Source organism: Schistocerca piceifrons, chromosome 5 (genome assembly GCF_021461385.2).
Source record: "Schistocerca piceifrons isolate TAMUIC-IGC-003096 chromosome 5, iqSchPice1.1, whole genome shotgun sequence".
NCBI lineage: Eukaryota > Metazoa > Arthropoda > Insecta > Orthoptera > Acrididae > Schistocerca > Schistocerca piceifrons.
Window position 1 is genome coordinate 664,113,550 of NC_060142.1, and position 22,815 is coordinate 664,136,364.

The window sequence follows — 22,815 nt, forward strand, 5'->3', positions numbered from 1 at the left end:
CTGTTAGGGTTTAAAAATAAATGGTCACTCACACAGTATTATAGAAGGATCAGGAGGTAAACAAATGCACACTGTAAATTAATATCAGTAGAATTAGGTGTGAATCCTAGTACTACATCCAGATTTAAGCTTTCCGCATTTTGAATAAATGTCTGAGTGGCATCATCATCTTGTACAGCCTCGTTCTTCTCAAAAATATGGGAACAAAGAATACATCACAGGGAGAGTTCCCATCTCCACAATTCAGAGAAGCTCATATTTTTAGCATTATTCCTACCAAAGACTGATACACATTTAGCTTTCAGCAAAAGCCTTTTTCAGAAAACAAAAAACAACACACATTCATTCAGACGAGCAAGCACATCTCGCGCACATATGACCGTTATCTCCGGCACCTTGGACCACAATGCAATTGTCACATTGAACAGAACCAGCAATGTGGAGGGTGCAGGAAAGGGGAAGAGGAAGGGGAAGGGGAAGGGATAGTAGAGTACGGCTGGCACCAGGGGTAGCATCGTGAGGCTGTGGGGCAAGGAAGTGGGAAGGAAAGGGTGGCAGGAGCAGGAAATGGTAAAAGAGAGGAGCAGGGAAGGGGAAGACAGGTGAGGTGAGTGCACTGGCACAGGGCAGCACACAGAGTGGATGTGAATAGGGAGGAGCTGATAGAACAGAGGGGGAGGAAACTATTGGGTGGAGCGTGTGGGGACAGTAGGTTACTGTTGGTTGAGGCCGGTATAATTTTTGGAGCAGAGAATGTGTTGTAAGGGTAACTCCCATCTGCACAGTTCAGAAAATCTGGTATAGGAGGGAGGTACGAGATGGCCCAGATTGTAAAGCAGCCACTGAAATCAAGCATCTTATGTTCAGCTGCATGTTGTGCCACAGGGTGGTCTATTTTTGCTCTTGGCCACAGTTTGGCAGTGGCCACTCATCATTGTGGACAGCTGGTTGGTAGTCATACCAATAAAAAAAGCTTTGCAATGATTGCAGCTAAGCAAATATATTACATGGCTGCCTTTCCAGGTGGTGCAGACTCTGATGGGGCAGGACAGGTCTGCGACAGGAGTGGAATTGGAACTGCTTAGTGGGTGCATTGAGTATGTCTTGCAGCTGGTCCTCCACAAAGATATGATACCTATGGCAACGGGTTGGGATGATGGGAAGATGGGGGATGTGTGGAGAAATGGCACGGGAAATCTGTTGAGGACTAGGTCTGAGGTAACATCCTTCCCTAGGTCACCAACCTTTCAGCAGAAGAAAGGACAGCAATACACAATCTCAAAACAAATCCTGACCTAATCATCCTATCTGCAGACAAAGGTTCCACCTTTGTCAATATGAATGAATACCTGATGAAAGCCTCTGCCAATTATCTGATTTCGCCACCTATACGCTCAGCTGAGGGATCCCATCCTGGAAGTCCAACATAACCTCCAATCCCTGCTTAAAGCCTTAGGCTCTTCTGAGAACATCTCCCCTATATGCTCCCCAAAATCCACAAACCCAACAAACCTGGACACCCCCTGTAGTTGGTTATTATGCCACCACTGAAAGAATTTTGGCTGTCACTGACCAACACCTCCAAACAATTGCCTGCAATCTAGTCTATGTCAAAGATCCCAACCACTTCCTGTGTTGACTACCCAACACCGCCACCTCTTTACCTACTGGATCCCTACTCTTTACTGTTGATGCCACTTCCCTATACACCAACATCCCTTACGCCCACGATCTTGTCGCTAAGCAACACTACCTTTCTCAACATTCTTCAGGCTACAGATCCACCACCTCATTCCTCAAACACCTTTCTAACTTTATACTAACTCACAGCTACTTCTCCTTTAAATGGGCCAACTAGAGGAGACCTTCCTTGCTCTCCAAAACACCAAACCCCAAGTCTCGTTCTAGTTCAGGTTCATTGATGATACCTTCATGATCTGGACTCAGGGCGAAGACACTCTATCTTCGTTCCTTAAAAACTCAACACTTTCCATTCAATCTGCTTCACCTAGTCTTTCTCAACATGCTACTTTCCTGGAAGTGACCACCTCTCTGATGGCTCCATCTACACCTCATCTACACCTCAGAGACTTGGCCACCTGTGAAAGCAGCCATGTCATATACTAGCTCTGCTGCAATCATTGCACAGCTTTTTATACTGGTACGACTACCAACCAGCTGTCGACAAGGATGAACAGCCATCACCAAACTGTGGCCCAGAGCAATGTAGATCAACCTGTGGTACAACAGATAGCTGAACACAGAATGCTTGACTCAAATGGTTGCTTCACAGCCTGGGCCATCTGCATCCTCCTCTCCACCACCAGCGTTGCTAAACTGCGCAGATGGTAATGATCCTTACAACAAATTCTCCATACCTAAATTATCCAGGACTCAAGCTGTGGTAGCCTACTGTCCCCACACCCTCCACCCACAAGCCACATTGTACCAGCGTACTCATCCGTGCCCAATACACTGTCATGTGACCATGTGGACTGTTGATGCCTCAAATTCTCCTCGCCAATAATTATAATTATTCCTATTGATCCCACATCCTCCCTCATCATCACATATCTTCATGTTTTATTTCCTACAGCTACCTGTGCCACACAAACATGTGATCCTCGATCTAACCAATCCCCCTTCTCATCCTCTTCCCTTATCCCAATACACACATTTCCCATACCTCTTGCATTCCCTTTCTCCCATGTTTTTGTATGTTTTTAATGTATTTGTGTGTATTTTTACACAGTTTCACACATTTTGCTATTTTTACAAATTTGTGCATATTTTATATATCACTGTGTGATTTTGCATGTCTTTTCATATTTTTATGCTTCTTTTCTGTTATGCTGCTACCCTCACATTTCATTTTCCTTCATTTGCCCACTTCCGTATCATTCCACTTTCCCTTACGCCATGCCTGTCACAATGGACCCCTGCTCCAGCATTCTGCACCAGTTCAGAATGTATCCCTTTCCACGGCTAAAACACAGTCCCACATTCTGTTTCTTAAATATTGTCCAAACCATGGAATCCTTCCCAATCCATAAAAATTCTTTTCTCTGGAACTAACTCCTCCTTTCACACTGTTCTTCATATTTTCTGATTCTGGAAAGCAACATGGTAAAATTGGAACAGAGACTGGAATAGAGATGATAACAACAGCACAAACAGGATTGGGTATTAATTTAGGAAACAAAAAGCTAGCTTGGGCCCCATCATCGATCCGCAAGTTAGAAGCTTATGAAACAAATAACAAATGGACCAGAAATTACAATAATACTGACACACAAGAAAAAAACACTACTGGAGTGATCAGTAGCTACCTTAAAGATATGTGCTATCCTGTTGACATTATATCTATTGAGAAAGAAGTATGTTCACCAGGTAAGGCAAAACACGCAGATAAAGTAAGAGAGTGCATAGAAATTGGAAGAGAGGATTCAGAAGAAATTAGTTCATCAGAATTCTATAACTGGGTAGAGACTTGTCATTGGTTGGATGCTGAAGTAAATGATTTATGTAATGATTTTGGAACTCAGAAACTAATGGAAGAAACAGGTAAGAAAAAAGTGAATACTGTGTTAATTGACAGCAACTTAAGTGAAGCTATGTATTTAAACAATAACGAAGTAGCGAATGATGATGTTCGTAATAAGTGTGGTGATACTGATGGCATTCGTGATAATATTGATGACAATGAATACAATGGATTGAAGGTAAGCGATGACGAGAACAATAATGAAGAAGAAAAGTACTTTGTTTATTTTAAAGAAGAATTGGAGGCATAGGTATTAGCCAGGATGCACACGCATAATAGTGGCAATCATGTTGTAGAGGTACCCAGCAAATGAAACTTTATTTAATTAGTAGTAAGGAGGTATGTATAGATGATCATACTAATTCAGTTACCAGTTATGACATTGACAGTAGATGTCTTAATAATATGAATTAAAATTAATCTTTTTATATAATATGTAGTTAAATAGTGATGCTACTGAGAAAGTTGAAAGTTTTGGAAAGATGATTAAAAATCTGTGTTCAACTTTATCCAAACTGTTGGTATCAAATTAAATATGTTATTTTAAGGCAACTTAAAGGACAGTACCATAGTGACTGTACATGTGAAACATGTAAGTGTACATGCATTGAAATTCTCAGTGACAATGACAATGATGTCTGTGTTAATTAATGAAAGTCTACCAAGGCAATGAAATGGTAAGAACAACAGTGATTTTGAAGACATAATGAATAGCTTGCAACACGCTTGCACAGGACTTTCACCTTTTGAAGTCATGTTTGATAATAAAGTAGCAAATCTTATAATCTGAATTAGCAGATTTTCCACCATGTGATGCCATGTCTGCTCAAGAACATGAAGCAATTGTGAAAGAAACCATGAAAAAGCAGGGAGAGATATGAAAGAAGAGAGATGATAGTAACGTTAAAATAACTAAATTCAACACTGGAGACTATGTTCTTGTTAAATCACTTGAGAAACCTAAAATTTTAACGTCTGCATTAAAAACGTTCTTCAGCATCTATATCGGTCCATTTGAGGTCATAGCGAACCCGCATCCCAATGCTTACTGGTTGATTTATCCAAATTCTAAAAAAAACTTCTTGGACTAAGAAATGCTACCTCAGTGAAGCCATAGAAACAAAAAGTTTTCTACATTATTTAATGAACTACGTAGTTATAGTTTCTCATAAATTTTCCTGTAAACAATTTGAATGTGGTAACTTATTATTTTTGGTTATGCTATGTCACTTTTCTACATGTTGTTAATAAGTCAAGATTTGTATTTTATTATGTCCTTTCACAAAAAGTATTAGCTTTTTTACAGTGTTATTTGTCAATGTTTGGAGTAATGTTTTAACTAACTGCTCACTTAAAAAGCTGAAGCTTTGAGTACAAGTCTCAGTCAATTCCTGAGCATTTATTATCCACTTCTTAACACAATTTTCTTTGCGGTATATAATGAGTTAGTACTTGTGACATTTCCATGGTATATATTAATCATGATTTTTGCGTAAAAAGACTATGGAATCTGAAAAATGACAATTACTGTTTACAACATTTATTTCTGCTGTCTAGAATTAGTTGTGCTCCAGTGAAACTTTACGATATTTCTTGTGTACTAGTCTTGGGAATGTTGTAACATCAAGTTGAACACATATATTTCAAAACGACACAACACGTATAAGTCACAGAGCAAGTTGACAAGCAATACATGTGAAAACGGTAACATTCAAATGAGCACTGAGTCCAAGTCTAGCGGCCGCTGCCTGGCTGGCCGCTCTGGTGGCACAGCTGCTGTATGGCTGGCAGACAGCGCCGCACGTAGAGGACGCGCGTAATTGCGCGGCGGCACTTTGATCGGCGAGTCACAACACTTTTCCCCCCTTTGAAATTGTTGCACTGGTCTTGATGGAGTTGGCCTGGAGATAGCTAATGTCCATAGGCATTATTTGACTGGCCGTAAAGTATCAAGGAGGAGGCTTCCCGTACGGACGGAAGTGTCCCCGATGATAACGGGTCGAGATGACAGGAGACGTAGGGGTCGAATCTGCTGGGGCCCCATGCACCAATCTGCCCATTGCGGCAAGTCCAGTTGATATAACAGGAGACATGGGCGATGTGTCGGCATCTGTAGGAGGAGGAGGCGAGGAGATTGGCTCCGACAGAGGATGGTCATCCGGTTCCTGCATGGGCACGTCTGCTGGTGGCATCCGTTCTTGTGCTGGCACTGCGATGACTGTGAGAGGGCTGCGTTGTGAATATTGAGAGATGCCAAGATCCCGAGCGTCAGGTAGAGCCGAGGTGGTGTAGCAGCATTCGGAACAGGCGTTGGCGGCACACGAGGCCGAAGCTGGTCCGAATGATGCACTGTAACACCTGTGTCCGTCTGGATTTCATACAGGCGTTGGCCATGGTGTCGTAAGATGCAGCCCGGACTCGATTTTGGCCGCCTGCCATATCCTCGTACCCAGACAAGGTCGTCAGCGGTGAACCGGCCAATTGAAGGCAGGTGGAAGGCCGCAGAAGATGAAGTAGCGTGCAGGGCTGTCGGCCATGTAAGAACTCAGCCGGGCTGTGGTCGCCCATGGGGGTGAAACGGTAAGACGCCAGAAACTGGAGAAGCACATCATCAGCAACAGAAGAAGTCAGAAGTTTCCGCATCTGAGCCTTAAATGTGCGGACCAGTCGCTCAGCCTCACCGTTTGATTGTGGATGGAACGGCGGGGTCGTGACATGCATAATGCCGTGCTGAGCACAAAAATCCGCAAATTCGGAAGAGGCAAATTGCAGACCATTATCAGTAACAAGAGTAGAGGGGAGGTCTTCCAAAGAAAAAATGCGGGCGAGAGCACTTGTGATTGCCGCGGTGGTAGGCGACGTGCAAAGTTAGAGTAGGCGTCAATTACGAGGAGCCAATAAGTACCTAAAAAGGGTCCCATGAAGTCAGCGTGAATAAGCTCCCAGGGCTTCTCAGGCAAAGGCCACGGTGATGCACAAGGGCCGCAGGCAGCGACCATGTGTGCAATTTCAGAGTCGATGCCAGGCCAGTACACATGACGGCGCGCCAGAGATTTTGTGCGAGACACCCTAGTGCCCTTGGTGAAGGAGGTGCAAGACCGAAGCACGCAAAGACGCAGGTACCACAACACGCGGCGAAGCATTGTCAGTGGAAAGGAGGATAACACCACCCCTAGCCATGAGGCAGTAGCACAAAGCGTAGTAGTTCCGCAACGGATCAGAAGTCTTAGCGGATGGGCGATCTGGCCAACCCTTCTGAATACAGCGTAAAACCCGGGAGAGGGTAGGGTCACAACCCGTAGCAGCCGCCAGCCGGTCCTCGGTGATGGTGAACCTGTCTACAACCCACTGCTCGGCAACATCCAGGTGGAAACACAGGCATGGGGCCTGTTTCAACGTAGTCTTCAATTTCTGGAAAGCCGCATCGCATGACGCGGACCAGTGAAAGGGTACGTTTTTATGCAACAGGCGATGCAACAGCTGAGCCACCGAAGCAGCAGACAGTAAAAACTTGTGATAGTATGCTATTTTCCCCAAGAAGGCCTGCAGTTCCTTAACAGGTGTAGGGCGAGGAAGGGCATCGATTGCAGCGACAGTATGCTGAAGCAGACGAATACCATCGTGAGAGAGTTGAAACCCCAAGTACGTGATATATGCCTGAAAAAATTTTGATTTCTGAAGATTACTCTACAGACCGGCAGTCTGTAAGACATGAAAAAGTGTGCAGAGATTTTGAAGATGTTCATCAGTGGTGGAGCCAGTGACAACAATGTCGTCCTGATAATTTATACATCTAGGGACAGTGAGCAATAATTGTTCCAAGAATCGCCGAAAGAGAGCAGCGGCCCTGGCAACCCCGAATGGCAATCGTTGGTATTGATAGAGGCTGAAAGGCGTGTTAAGGACCAGAAACTGCCGGGAAGCAGTGTCGAGAGGAAGTTGATGATAAGCTTCTGACAGGTCAATTTTAGAAAAATACTGGCCTCCAGCAAGTTTAGTGAACAATTCTGCAGGTCGAGGCATAGGGTAAGTGTCGATAAGGCATTGAGCATTTACAGTGGCTTTGAAATCGCTGCAGAGACGAATATTATCATTTGGCTTAGCAACGACAGGAAAGGACCACTCACTGGAAGTGACAGGAAGCAAGACCCCTGAAGCAGTGAGATTATCCAGCTCCCGTTTGAGCTGATCATGAAGGGCCACAGGAATGGACCGAGCCCGAAAAAACTTAGGCCGAGCAGTGGGTTTGAGCATGATATGAGCTTCAAAGTCGTTTGAACCCAGGAGAAAAAAGGGATGAAAATGTCGTCGACAAGGAATTCAATTGAGCATAAGGAATTGCATCAGAGACAGACACTTGAGATGCAGCGAACAGTTGAAACTAGCCAGTACTGTGGAATTAAACATTTAGTTTAAATACATTGACTGCCTCTGCGGAAAAGGTTAATAAAAGTCAAATGTTTTTAGCAAACAGACAAAAATAAATTCATTGTTCTGCAAGGCGATTAATGCTTGACTGTCAGAAAGGCGGAAATAAAATTAAATCTGAAACTAATGACAAATTTCAGCCTTCCGTAATTATGTGAATGCGTTTTAATTCACTTGATAGCTCCTGGCCACAGATATCCGTTAAGTTTTCATTTGATGTGAGAGTAAACAAAGGGGAAACAGCAAAATCACCAAATGTAAACACGGGTCATGTGGAGACTACCCAATATATCTCTGCGCATCAGCCCCGGATCTACGACATTTGCGAACCGGGTCAATACTAAAAAGAATACAAATTTCAAAATATGTTCATCTTGTAGCGCACAAAGTCTGAAACATAAAACAAATGTATTCGAGGAAATGTAAGGCATATTATTTGGTCTTAAGTATGCCAAAGTGCAGTGCCACGCCTCTTCATAAAGCATTTTTCTACCGCACGTCCAAACTATATTCAGGAGAATGGAAACTGAAATGTCCTATGGTGCTTCTCCTGCCCCCAGTCCACCGGTTTGACAGCCTGCCCCTCTTTAAAAAATCTCACAATTAATAGTGGATGGGATTATTTGTAATCGAGAGAACAAGAACTCTTCAGAAAATCTGAACTCTTTATTGCCTACTAGTTAATAACTTGCTGTTTTGTGTGACATAAAATTAAGTATAGGATATATAAAACCAATACTAACAAGGGATACGCAAGAAATAAGAAATTACACATTTCTTCAAACCTTAGCTCGTAGCATTTTTTTCTCTCTAATCTTGCTACAGCTTTACATGGCGTGCTTTCCTTTCTGCGAAAGAATTACCTCATCAAAGTTCGTCAAACGTTTTGCTACATGAAAAATGAAATGTCATTATCTATACTCAAGCCTGGTGTGGTTTCTCGATCTGATTACGTCTATTTTACCACTGTCTGCTGGATAAAACAAAATAGGCCGTTCTAATTCGGCAGCAGTTTAGTAACACAACCAAATAAACGAGACTGTTTTGGCACAAATGGCCATTTTTATAACACGACAGAATATAATCCACGAAGTACCAGTATCACATGCCTATTAGGCCTACTACAAGCAAAAAGCTTTATATGAGGAAATAGTTTTACATTTCATTCATATGCACCAGCTTCTCAAGCATGAGATCGAAAAGTAGTATTACGAAATTTTTATATAAATTTGGAATCGTCTTATTCTTCCATAATTTGTGTGATGTCCCCGTTTCTTCTCCTTCCTCGTTCTAACAAACAATCTTGTCATCACCAATTCTGTAGCTATTCCTGCCACTACCAAAATTTGTTCGCCGGTTAACTTCACTAACCCTGCCAGAATCACAGGTTTAGTTATCCCGCGATTATTTTCCGGTTAGGCGTTATTACGTGTTCGAGCAACACGTTTTCCACATTACTTTCAGAATAGAACTTACGCGGCTGCTAGCTGGGGACTGTACTACTGGTCCTTACTAGCGTAGCAATCTGGCCAAAAATTTTCTGTCAAAATTTCATTTTCTTGGATACACCAAGAAGATAAAATGTAATCTTTCTCACCTGTTATTCCTGTCAGCCATTTATTTCCATTCTGGTAGTCTGAATCTATGGATTTTGCTAGTAACTGTAACAATGCTGATCATTCGCAAACCCAATCAACCACATAATCGGATATCGATTGGAATTCATCCGTTCGGCTTTACTCCGCTCAGCTCGTATAGCCCCGTCACCTTTTGTCTGCAGAAAGTTTATTTCTAGATGCGACAAGGATTCTCCTGACCAGATATCACGTATACTATGCATGCATTCATTCATTCAAAAGTCAACTTATAATTCATTCAGAAATCAACTTAAAATGTGTTCAAAAACGTTCAAAAACCAACAGGGAAGCGTTTCAAAATCATGTGAATAATCGATAGACAAACGTGCGCTAGGTGCTAGGAGCTTTGTGAAACAAGTTTTTTTCCTCAAGAATATGAATTTGGCGCCCCCTTTCCCCGGTAGCATCTAGCTGCTTGCTGCGACTGCTTGCACAGCCAACAGCCATATTCCTGTAGCCAGAAGCGGGAGAATCTACTACTCAAATGTGGCTCAACTGTGCATGTGCATGAGCCCGCTCGTAGCTGCTAAAACAAATCGAATGTAAACAGTTGCGACTTAATGCTCATTGGAGGCAATTTGTTGTTAAGAAGCATTGCATAGTCTTCCTAAAGCCTTTGACACATTTTCAATTGGCAGACGCTTGCATGATCAGTGTGCGTCATTGTTGTATTTGGCGCATTTGCTTTGCAATTTAAGTTATTTTCGTTTTTCTCTCTCTTTTATGTTTTATTGTTGAAGTATTATTCTGCTGTAGCGGGATATAGTAATATCCTTTGTTAGAGTATCAGTTCTTACCAGTCAAAATTACAAAAATTTAACTGAAAACTAAAACAATGAAAAATTCCCAGGATTCTAGGGTTGTGTAGGGATGCACAAGTATATTTTGTAGGTTCGGTAGACAGTGGAGTACCATGTGGGAGGGGTGGGAAGGACAGTGGGCAGGACATTTCTCATTTCAGGGCACTACAAAAGATAGTCAAAAGTATTTCTTTGTGAAATTGTTTCAATAGAATTTCTTCAGTATACTATTTCACTTTGATTTTTTTCTGAAATTCCACAATTTCTCTTACACCAAAGAAACAAAAAATGTGATATCAACATAGACAAAGGTGTGTTTTCATCTTCCAAAGACCCAGTTTCTCATGGAAATAATTTCCATTATAGAAAAAAGAGGAGGTTAGGATTTTCAAGTTCTTCTGACAATGACGTCATTGAAGACAAAGCACATGCTCAGACTGAAAGGCAAGAGAAACTAAAAACAGCTATGTTCCTTTCAAAAGAACCACTCCCGCAGTTGCCTTAAGTGAATTAGGGAAATAAAAAGAAACCTAACTCCGGACTGAGCGGCATGTATCAGAACCTCACTTCTCGCACATACAAGTCCATGTCTTAACCAGTGTACTGTCTCGATCACAGTTATTTATTGAAAAAGAAGGCCATAAACATTCTGAAAATGCTTACAACCCTAATATAAAACTAATATAACAAGTCTTTCTGCCAAGATTAAGCTACAAGAACAACTCACGGATGGAAAGTTATTTTATGCAACTGTTGCCATTTTCATTTTGATTAAAATTACTAATATTCATTGTCAAACAATGGGAAATCTAGGATACGAAAACAAAAATATTATGAAAAGGACAGATTACTACTCACCAATTAGAGCAGATGGTGAGTCACAGACAGGCACAACAGAAAGACTGCTACACATTTAAGCTTTCAGCCAAAAGACCTTCTTCTAAAGTAGAAAACAAACACACACACACACACACACACACACACACACACACACACACACACTAACAAAAACATAACTCACACACACATGAATACTGTCTCTGGCTGCTGACTTGTGAAAATAAAATAACATATATTATTAAAAAAAAGAAAATATTCACAAAATACTTAGTGTCAATGACTAACATACCAGCGGTGTTGTGGCTAAAGCCTTGGCACTCTTTAGCCATGCTCCCAAAAGAAATGCCTCACTGGAACCCAACAGTGTGTCCAAATCACCCAGCAAACTGAGGAAATCTTCAGCATTTTTCCTGAAAGGTACCAGACTAACTATAGAATCACTGATAATAATGTAGAACAATTTTTCACATTTTACATAAGAATAATCACTTACTGAAATGCTTGTACATCACCAGTAAAATACCCATTCCTGAAGCGTCTGTATAATCCACTTCCCAGCACTTGTAGGTACTGTCTAGTGACATCAACAACATCATGCTTGTAACATGAAGAGTTATTAAATTCCTCTGATGCTAAGAGTAGTTTATCCCATGCAAGAACAACCTCGGAAATATTGTACCATACCTGTAAATTCCACAATTCATATATAATCAATATTCTTAGCTATTTATGAACTAATTCTAGAGAAGAGAAACACATATAACAAAAATTCTGGAGCTGCTGAATCTCTGTAATGTATGACAGTAAAGAATTTTCACTACTTCTATAATGGTTTCAGTGCCAGATGTGTGTGTGTGTGTGTGTGTGTTTTAGCTTTATAAAGAAGAGCTTTGTGCAGGTAGTTATTGCCCCTCTTATGACATACTTATAATACTTTTTTCAGCAACTGCTATGCAAATATGGGAAAATAAAAGTTACTTTCAAAAGACGTCCCTAAAGTGTTTGATATATGTAAGTCTAGCAAGAAAGTGGAAAATTAACACGAAAGATATTTACTGTTTCTCAAATTTTACTTAATTTTTGAGTCAGAAGTTTCTTACAGTTTTGCAAGCCATGCCATACTATTTCTATTAAAGTCTGAATTATTAATGCAGCTTACTAGACTCCTATTTTTCTGAAACATTCCAAGACATGAGCAACAAAATGCCAACATGCTGAAGCAGTACATGCAGCTTGAAATACTTACATGGTCACTGCCCACAGGTGCAGTACTGCAGCAAAAACAGACAAACTTTAAAGAAAAAAAGTGTTAAATAACTACCATTAGCACAATCTCTACGAGAAGAACTGAAAAGTATTAAGCTGGAATGATACCAGTACTTACGTTGCGAAGCCCAGAGACCACGAATATACACACCCACAACTGTTACATGCACTATACGAAATATTGTAATATACACCCACATGCAAAAAAATCTCAAAACAATGTGGTCCTGTATTTTCGTTATGTATAGTAAATCATATTAAATGAATCCATCATGAGGGGAAAGAACACAATAACAAATCCATAACATGTCTGCAAGATGCAGCATTAATTATATTATCCAGAATGAATTAAGAATGCCCTCTTTTCAAAGACCATCATGAATTAAAATAACAATGGCAATAAGTTGGTATGTACATTTTCAATTTTCAGAAGTGCACTAGAAGTAGTAAGATTGTACTGCAAGCAAAGTAAGTCTCTGTGCATAAACAAACTAAACTCCACACTCCTTCCATAAATGAGCTTATGACCATGTTTATGTTCAAACTTTAGTTGTGAATCATTCAACCAGTAGTCGAAGGTTATCAAGCTTATAAGTTCCATTAAGTCCTTGACATTTTTTCTCTACAATAAAAACGAGTTGTCAGTCCTTGGATTAGACTAATATTTCATTGAGAACTGACTGGAAATAACAATAACTTTTATTGAATATAATTTCCTCACAGATAAACACCAGATGCAAAGATATTAATGTATTACATTAACAGAAACAAATCTATTAAACTTCATTGGAGAACACTAGGCATTAATTTATTGTTTGTGGATCACTCTCCATCCAGTGTTGCAACCTGCCCACCATTAAATTTTCAATCGTCATAAACTTGGTCAGATATCTGACAGGAATAAATTTTCTTTACAAACAGGCAATTTAGCAATAAATCAAAGCTTGTTTTGAAGATAATTTCCAAGAATGATTGCCCACTGAACGCATCTGTACCTAACGATATATATTGAACATGCAACTCTATGTCAACCACACAACTCTAGAGGCATAAATTAAGGTAAACGTTTAGCATGTTGCTGGGGAAACACAGTTTACTGTGAATAGCAATGAGAGAAATCATGGCAAATTTGGGTGCCGATACACTCACATGGCAAAATCTAAATCCTCCCTTACATAATGTGTAAAGTGGTTTGAAATTTTGTTGGGTATTCAGATAGCTTCCAAATGATGATAGCAGGAATTGTGTAGAATGTCATGGACTCCACTCTATGAAACTTTGCTAGAAAGCTGTGGATGCTGATTTTCCTTTCCAACTGTACTGCATCCAGTGTCACAAAAGAACGTCTATAATAAAGAACACATCATTTTCACAGTTCCAAGTTATCCATCGAGAAAAGCATCATTTTAGGCTTATGTTGGATAAGAGACTATATACTACAAATGACAGCTTCTGAAACACAACTGTCCACAAACACCATGTGTGACTACTGTGGTTTCTTCAGAGAAGTTTACTACGTTTTAGTCACGAATGAGAGTGGTTCAATCACTAGCCAAAACAAGGTTGTTGAAATAGGTGACTCACATACAGCTACTGGAAAATACCAAAGAGGATGACCACTGAAAAATGAAGGTGAACATATTTGTGGGTATTTGACAGCATTGAAAGAGAATCCCACAAGTGCTTTACAGTTCAAGTTTATTGGGGGGGGGGGGGGGGGGGGTGTCTCCGATAAAGCACTTTTTATTGCCAGGCACAAAAGTGATAATGGCTTTAAGTCATACACACCTTTAAAAAAAGTAAGCTTTCAACACGAATTTGTGAATCATTCTGCTGAATCTGTGTTAATGGACAATCCATCTGACCACAGACAGAACATCAAACACTTGTGGAAATCTGTTAAGTCGTCAATAAAAAGAGAGGGACGTCCAGGAGTCAGGGACAAGGGACGTCCAGGAGACAGGGACAAATTCTACCTCTTACAATACCTTTATTTCCACAACTTAGGTTGCATGTAAAAAAGACCCTTCTGATACTCTCCCAATATTTCTGACTGACATAGCAGGAGTGTACCCTGGTTATGGGAAAAAAGGATTGCTGCTGGCAGCTTACACAACATGAAGAATAGTGTATGAAGAAGATGTGGCTGACAAGTAAAGTTACTACTTTCCTTTGTAATTAGTTGTAACTTAGTAAACATTTGTCTTTTGTCATTGCTATAGTGAATATATATAGGGGCTCACACAGTCGATAAGCAATCATTCCTGGAAATTACTGTTTTGAAAGTATAGAAGCACCAAATCAAACTGGTTACCTCTACACATGGCACCAAGGATACCATCCATGAACAGCACAAGCTGGTTTTTGCACACACAGTGTGTATTAAACCACTGCTGACTTCCGTGCAGAAGTCTATTTTTCCAGGAAGTCATTATGTTTCACTTGACACAATGTTCCTAGGATTCTGATAAACATATATGCGAGTGGTATAAGATGGTAGTTCTTTGGATAAATTCCACTTCCTTTTTTGTAGGTGGGTTTCACCTGCCCTCTTTTCTAATTACTTAGAACACGTCTGTGTTCAAGGACCTACGTAGATTAGATTAAATTAGATTAATACTAGTTCTATGGATCATGAATACAATATTTCGTAATGATGTGGAACGAGTCAAATTTTCCAATACATGACACAATTAAGTTAATTTAACAACATAATTAAGTTAATATAACAACTTTATTTTTATTTTTTTAGAATTTTTTTTTCTTAATTTATATCTAAAAATTCCTCTATGGAGTAGAAGGAGTTGTATTTCAGAAATTCTTTTAATTTCTTCTTAAATACTTGTTGGTTATCTGTCAGACTTTTGATACTATTTGGTAAGTGACCAAAGACTTTAGTGGCAGTGTAATTCACCCCTTTCTGTGCCAAAGTTAGATTTAATCTTGAATAGTGAAGATCATCCTTTCTCCTAGTATTGTAGTTATGCACACTGCTATTACTTTCGAATTGGGTTTGGTTGTTAATAACAAATTTCATAAGAGAGTATATATACTGAGAAGCTACTGTGAATGTCCCTAGATCCTTATATAAATGTCTGCAGGATGATCTTGGGTGGACTCCAGCTATTATTCTGATTACACGCTTTTGTGCAATAAATACTTTATTCCTCAGTGATGAATTACCCCAAAATATGATGCCATATGCAAGCAATGAGTGAAAACAGGCGTAGTAAGGTAATTTACTAAGATGTTTATCACCAAAATTTGCTATGACCCTTATTGCATAAGTAGCTGAACTCAAACGTTTCAGCAGATCATCAATGTGTTTCTTCCAATTTAATCTCTCATCAATGGACATACCTAAAAATTTTGAATATTCTACCTTAGCTATATGCTTCTGATTAAGGTCTATATTTATTAATGGCGTCATACCATTTACTGTACGGAACTGTATGTACTGTGTCTTATCAAAATTCAGTGAGAGTCCGTTTACAAGAAACCACTTAGTAATTTTCTGAAAGACATTATTCACAATTTCATCAGTTAATTCTTGTTTGTCAGGTGTGATTACTATACTTGTATCATCAGCAAAGAGAACTAACTTTGCCTCTTCATGAATATAGAATGGCAACTCATTAATATATATTAAGAACAACAAAGGACCCAAGACCGACCCTTGTGGAGCCCCATTCTTGATAGTTTCCCAGTTTGAGGAATGTGCTGATCTTTGCATATTATGAGAAATGCTTATTTCAACTTTCTGCACTCTTCCAGTTAGGTACGAATTAAACCATTTGTGCACTGTCCCACTCATGCCACAATACTTGAGCTTGTCTAGCAGAATTTCATGATTTACACAATCAAAAGCCTTTGAGAGATCACAAAAAATCCCAATGGGTGGTGTTCGGTTATTCAGATCATTCAAAATTTGATTGGTGAAAGCATACATAGCATTTTCTGTCGAAAAACCTTTCTGGAAACCCAACTGACATTTTGTTAGTACCTCATTTTTACAGATATGTGAAGCTACTCTTCAATACATTACTTTCTCAAAAATTTTGGATAAAGCTGTTAGAAGGGAGATTGGACGGTAATTGTTGACATCAGATCTATCCCCTTTTTTATGCAGAGGTATAACAATAGCATATTTCAGTCTATCAGGGAAAATGCCCTGTTCCAGAGAGCTATTACACAGGTGGCTGAGAATCTTACTTATCTGTTGAGAGCAAGCTTTTAGTATTTTGCTGGAAATGCCATCAATTCCATGTGAGTTTTTGCTTTTAAGCAAGTTTATTATTTTCCTAATTTCAGAGGGAGAAGTGGGTGAGATTTCAATTGTATCAAATTGCATAGGTATGGCCTCTTCCATTAACAGCCTAGCATCTTCGAATGAACACGTGGATCCTACTATATCCACAACATTTAGAAAATGATTATTAAAAATATTTTCAACTTCTGACTTTTTGTTTGATAGTTTCTGGGTCACTACTCTTTCTTGCTATCAGATACATTTCCCTTTTCCGGTTACAAGACATTTTTGTACCCTTAGTAAGCCATGGTTTGTTACATGGTTACTTACGAGTATATTTAACTATTTTCTTGGGGAGTTATAATCAAAAATGGAACTAACACACTGGTAAATTCTGTATAGAGGCTGACTGTTTTGGAGCCTTGTTGAGGTTTAGTGATTTGCAGTGCTTTTTAAAAGCACCAGTACTGATTTTTATGCCAATCACCTTTCCTGACATATGGAACTTGAATGGTGGCAACATTTCTTGATTTTTCATGATGCGACTTTTAAAGAAAGAATTCTATCATTTTGGCTTTTGTTTTGCTATTTTTTATGTTATTTTCTGTCTCATCCATTTCTGGACACATTTTTGGGTCACAGTCAGTTACAACACGTAACCAAAATTTCTTGGAATATGACATCATTCCAGTGATAACATTTACTGTGGCAGTTACTGATGGCTTCAAGCATTTTGTTACGGAGAGTAAAGGCTGTTCTCTTAATTTTTGTCTGCGGCATGGTTATCAATTTTGGAGCAACTATGGCTTCCTCTTCAGGCACTTTAACAATGTTATTGATGTGATAAACTGTGGCATCCTCTAGTACAGCATCTAAAAGCTTATTGATGAGCTAGTTAGTTGGAGGTTCTGTGGGCCATTTTACATGATAGACCATAATTATGTGAAATGACTCATTTTACACTCACACTGCGAATTAATTTGTACATATAGTTAACACACATTTCAGCAATAGAAATTCTTCAACAAGATACATATAAAGGATATACCATAACATTAATATTAACAAAACATACATGTGGTGGTATATCACATCTATTGCAATGCGAAAGAGCCTGAATATGATGCTGTAGTTGCTTTGAAACTGATAGCAAATAAATAGAAAACAATAAACACAGCTAAGTGGTAGAACAATAGCCTTTCATCTCCCTAGCAAAATATTTAAAGCTGACATTCCCAATTTCCATTGCCATGGAAACAACAAGAAAATTTCAAATATTGTTCTTGATGTAGCCACGTGATTTTCAATTAACATCTGTGTATCTTTGGATTCATGCTTTGGATTGTACTTATGGTGCCTTAGGCACTGCTTCTTACAAAGTTCCTCAATATTATTAGTACACCAACTTGATATCTACCATCTTCAATCATTACAAAAAGGACCTATTTTTCTTGAGCTTGACTGCCTATTTGTTTGAATCTTAACCCCAGCCCTTTATTATCTAACATAATAATACAAATTGTTTGCTATACGCATAAAAAATGAGTCCTACAAATGTGAGTTTCAATTCAGTTCACGTATCCACTAACACTGACAGAAATGTAGGTGACCATTTAGTGCAGCAAAATTGTTGTAATGTTCACAGTTGGTGCAAGCCCAGATATGCAGGTGAGCAAATTCAGGTGTGAAGTTGAAAGTAGAACTCTCTATAGACAACAGCCAGATTGATCAAAGTAAAAATCTGTAAACAAGGCACAGTGTCAACACAACACTGCAATGGTGCATAACCGTATGCTTCATAAGTATATGTGAACTACTGGCGGTCTAGTGTACAATTGTTCACTAAGAGCAGTACTTTACTCTTGATGACCTCTGCTAGTGATGGGCTCACATGCAGGACACCTCATTCCAATAAAACAGTCTATGCTATGACTGTTTAGATGATTCCATTTCTGAATCATTGCTCGATGGGGATATGGCGAGTTCCTTTAATGATGTTGCAGCACAGAATACAAAGGGGCAGAAACTTTAAAAATTTTATTAAAACCCTCTCACACTACCACAGGCAAATTCAAGTCACGCCAGAGACAGAGTCAGAAGAATGAGGCAAGCTAGAATGTCACAAATGGGTCAGGCCAACAGCACTGCACAGAGTACAGATGCACTTGCAGCAGGAAGTAGACTGCGACAGAAAACCAAAGGAAGGGAGACAAGCATATTTATTAGCTAATAAGACACATTGCAAGAGACATTCTCTCTTTCATAAGAGCACATACTGAGGGACCGACACAGCAGTTAACGGCCTCTTGGTGAATATAGCAAATAAGGAGGACACATTTAATAATTACAAACAGAGCTTTGCATCACAGCCTCATGCTAGCTCCTTTTAAATACTCCAGATCTTGTCATGAGTTGATCATTGTGATTGATGGCATTCACAATAATAGCACATGATTCCATGACTGCAATACTGTACTGATTCTACGTCCTAAATGCTCCAGCACAGTCTATGGACTAGCCAAAGATGTACTCAAGATGATGGACTTCACCTGATGAACTTCAAGTTGCTCGCTATCAACCATCTACTGATGGAGGGGCTGACATCTTCTGATAACACCACATTGCAGAGCACTGCCAGTACCAAACTACAATGCAGAAGCCAGCAACAAGGCCTCGTGGGATCTACGTTCCTGTTCAACGTTCAGACACCTTTGGGTGCTAAAACCTACCGACCACATGACTACTGATACCAGGTACATCACAGATGTATCATCAAGGGTCATCGTAGAATTTGGAGCGAGACCAAGAATGCTCCAGCAGTCAGTGCAAGAACCACTTCGCGCTGGGTAATAGAAGAGATTGCTCACCAGCAGTCCGCCACAACGCCAGTGTTACTGACATCTTCTCCTGGGCATGGAAACGCTGAGGTGACTCAATGGATGTCAGATAGAATCCAAACTGCAGCTGAATGGGCAACAGCCCAGGCTGGTGTGGAAGAACGGCGACTTGTAAACATTGTGAATAAATATCTTAAGTCAAATAATGTTTTACTAGTGTTAAAAACACTTCACAGGTACCCAACAGCTATCCTGACTTCAAAGTTATCTGTGTCTGAGGAATGAATAATCTTCTCCTCATTCATTCACTGAATATTTAAACCTCTGCAGCTTATTTTTCTGGTCTTTTGTACTTCAGTATACAATTTTGCTACAACCGCATTGTAACCAATGATCTCAGTGTCCGTGTCAACATCCTCATACAGATCTTATCTGGCTGCTGCCACAGATCTGGTATATTTTAATCTTAGTGTATGGTTCTGACCCTCTACTCCTAGCAATTTTCAACAAAAACTTTATGTGTGTTTATAGGAAATTTTATCTCAACAAACAACGTGAACCTGTAACTTTCTCAATAATTAATTCAGTTGTTATCAAATGAATTCAAAACATACATACGGAGAATCTCCCAGAAATTATCAGTTACTTCTGCAGAAGCATTTGGCGGCTGACAGGAAGGTTCCAACAACAAATTAGTTTCTTATTCTTGTCGTCTGAGCCATTACAAATGAAGATTCAACTCCTACTTCACTTCATTTGCATTTCTTGTCTGCTACTACAAATACATCAGCTCCCAAACCATGGAACTTGTATTTTTGCTACATACTTACATTTGTTGACTATTATCAGTTTCTAGTCATAGCAAAGTCTCAATGCTTAGTATTATTTGGGCTCCACAGCTTTTCGATAGTGCTTCAAACTTTGACTCTTCGTTGCAGGTGCTTCTCCATCTGATCACTAAAATCATGGTATTTTCACCTCTTCTGAAGCCCTCTGCAGAATTATTTGTTCTGACTGCATGGAGATATTCTATTCTAGGTGAGCTGTGTACCCATTCCACGCACAGCCATTCTCTAGTGTGTAAAACAGCCCAGATTCATTTAGGGAGACCCGCACCCCTCTATCACATGGAACAAATTTAGGAAGTAATAATCTATGTTGCCAGAGAGCAGCCAAAGTTTCTGGCTCTGCCTTTACACTTAGCTCCAAATCAGAGGTCTGTGGTTTGTTTTAGAAACAATGATACAGATTGTGAGGTTTGTCAAAATACCACAAGACACGGCTAATTTGTTTTCACATTCTCACAGACCAAAGAACCACAGTTTTAATCTTTAACAAGTTCATACAAGCTGTGAAACACAGAATAAAGAAGTTGATCATAATCACCAGGTGTGGCAGTAAGTTGTGTACGTCACAGATCTTTCTTGCCTAACATGCTGCCCTCATTAATTTACGTTGTTCATAACAAGAGGTTGTAAGGAGTTTTTGTTACAAATTTTCAATACTTTGATATCTGAAAGAAATTCTAGTGGGGTGAATGCAAGTGTAAGGAGAGTATTTTTATTTTATTTTTTGTTCTGGTGAGATTTTGTATTTTTTTCCAGAATAAATTTCAGTCATCAGTTGCAAATAAATTTTATCACATTTCATCAGTTTTGATAAATTAAGTTGTCATTTTCAGAGGCTTATTATTAGTTTAGCTGACAACAATACCTTCTTCATAGAAGGATAATGCCATTATATGTCCAGAAATTTACATAATTATTATATGTGATTTATTTTATACACTGACTGACAGTTTACAATAAGAGATACAAAGATGTGATTCAGTTATTATAAATTGGCAGTTAATGTTTAAAATAATCACATACAATAAGTATGTAAATTTCTGGACATATCATGGCATTATCCTTCTATGAAGAAGATATCGTTGTCTGCTAAACTAATACAAAGATTCTGAAGATAACAAATTACTTTGTCAAAACTGGTAAAGCATAATAAACTTTATCTGCAACTGATGCCTCAAATTTATCCTGAAAAAATAATACTGCAGTTGCTGAAAATTATACCACAAATAAAATAAGAGACTTGTACTGGTTTGGTGGAGAGTTTTCTTCCCCATAGGTTACATAGCAGGCAGGATACGACATGGCAGAGCCACTCTTTAAGAAAATTCCCAATGCATAAAGCTGGTCAAGAATGAGAAATAGTGAAGACATTAAAAGGAGCTGAGTTGGGGCATTTGGAACCTCAGTTGGAGATGTTGTATACATTAGTTATAGGCCATATCAGATCACCTAGAAGCTCAATTGAGAAGTCTCCAAAGTGAGAATGTTAATTTCACTAATAAAAAGGGAAGATCTGTGAAGTTCAAACAGGAAAAATAGTAAGTAAAGTAAAAAAAACCTGAAGATTCTCTATGTCAATATAAGTGGTAAACACATTACGCATGGAATGGAAAGCACTGTAATCTACACAATGCCATTTGGCGGTGGATTTTCGAATCAAAGATTTATAGTGACAATGGGAGAAGAAAGTGACATGACATTTGATCAGTTTAATTTGATTCAATGATTTCAGCACCTGGATGACATTTTATAAGACAGCACACACTCAGATGTTCACAGAGGGGACTTAGTTAAATTAAGAGTTGACACAATCACATATCTTAGGAAGGTTATCTTGGTTCTCCTGCTAAAACCAGCTTTATTTCACAATTACTGCCCTAACAAGAGAAATAATAGTTAATGAGGTTGTTTCAAATGGTGATCACTAGTTTCAGCATAATAATGGTGACTGAGCACCTCAGCCGTGAATTAAATTACTTGAAGAAATACAGCAGCTCTCTCTCTCTCCCTTTCTCTGTCTATTTCTATCTATCTATCTATCTGGTGGCTAAGACACATTCCCCTTCATCATTTGGCTTAGCACAATTACACAGCTGAATGAATTTTATTTTGACTGCTGATGCAGACCCTTACGAAATAACAAAATCATGATTTTTGGCCACCTTGTTACTGAGTCATTTATTAACATCAAAATTGCTTTTAAGAGATACTTGTTTCCCCCCCCCCCCCCTCCCCACACACACACACACACACACACACACACACACACACACACACACACACACACACACACACACACAAGCACTGTTCAAACTGATCACAGTTTCAGTACAGCATTCGACATATTTTCAACTTGCCTGCTTGCT

At 39.2% G+C, this 22,815-nt stretch overlaps 1 protein-coding gene across 5 annotated transcripts in view; it reads right to left on the minus strand.

Moving 5' to 3' along the window:
- LOC124798133 (alpha-N-acetylglucosaminidase) overlaps positions 1-22,815 on the minus strand; it is a 366,096-nt gene that overhangs the window by 80,805 nt on the left and 262,476 nt on the right. For all 5 annotated transcript variants that reach the window (XM_047261401.1, XM_047261398.1, XM_047261402.1 and 2 more), the window contains exons 14-15: positions 11,743-11,933; positions 11,539-11,659 (exon numbers count right to left, since the gene is read on the minus strand). In XM_047261401.1, coding sequence (XP_047117357.1) covers positions 11,539-11,659; positions 11,743-11,933 — 312 coding nt within the window. The remainder of the gene's footprint in view (positions 1-11,538; positions 11,660-11,742; positions 11,934-22,815) is intronic.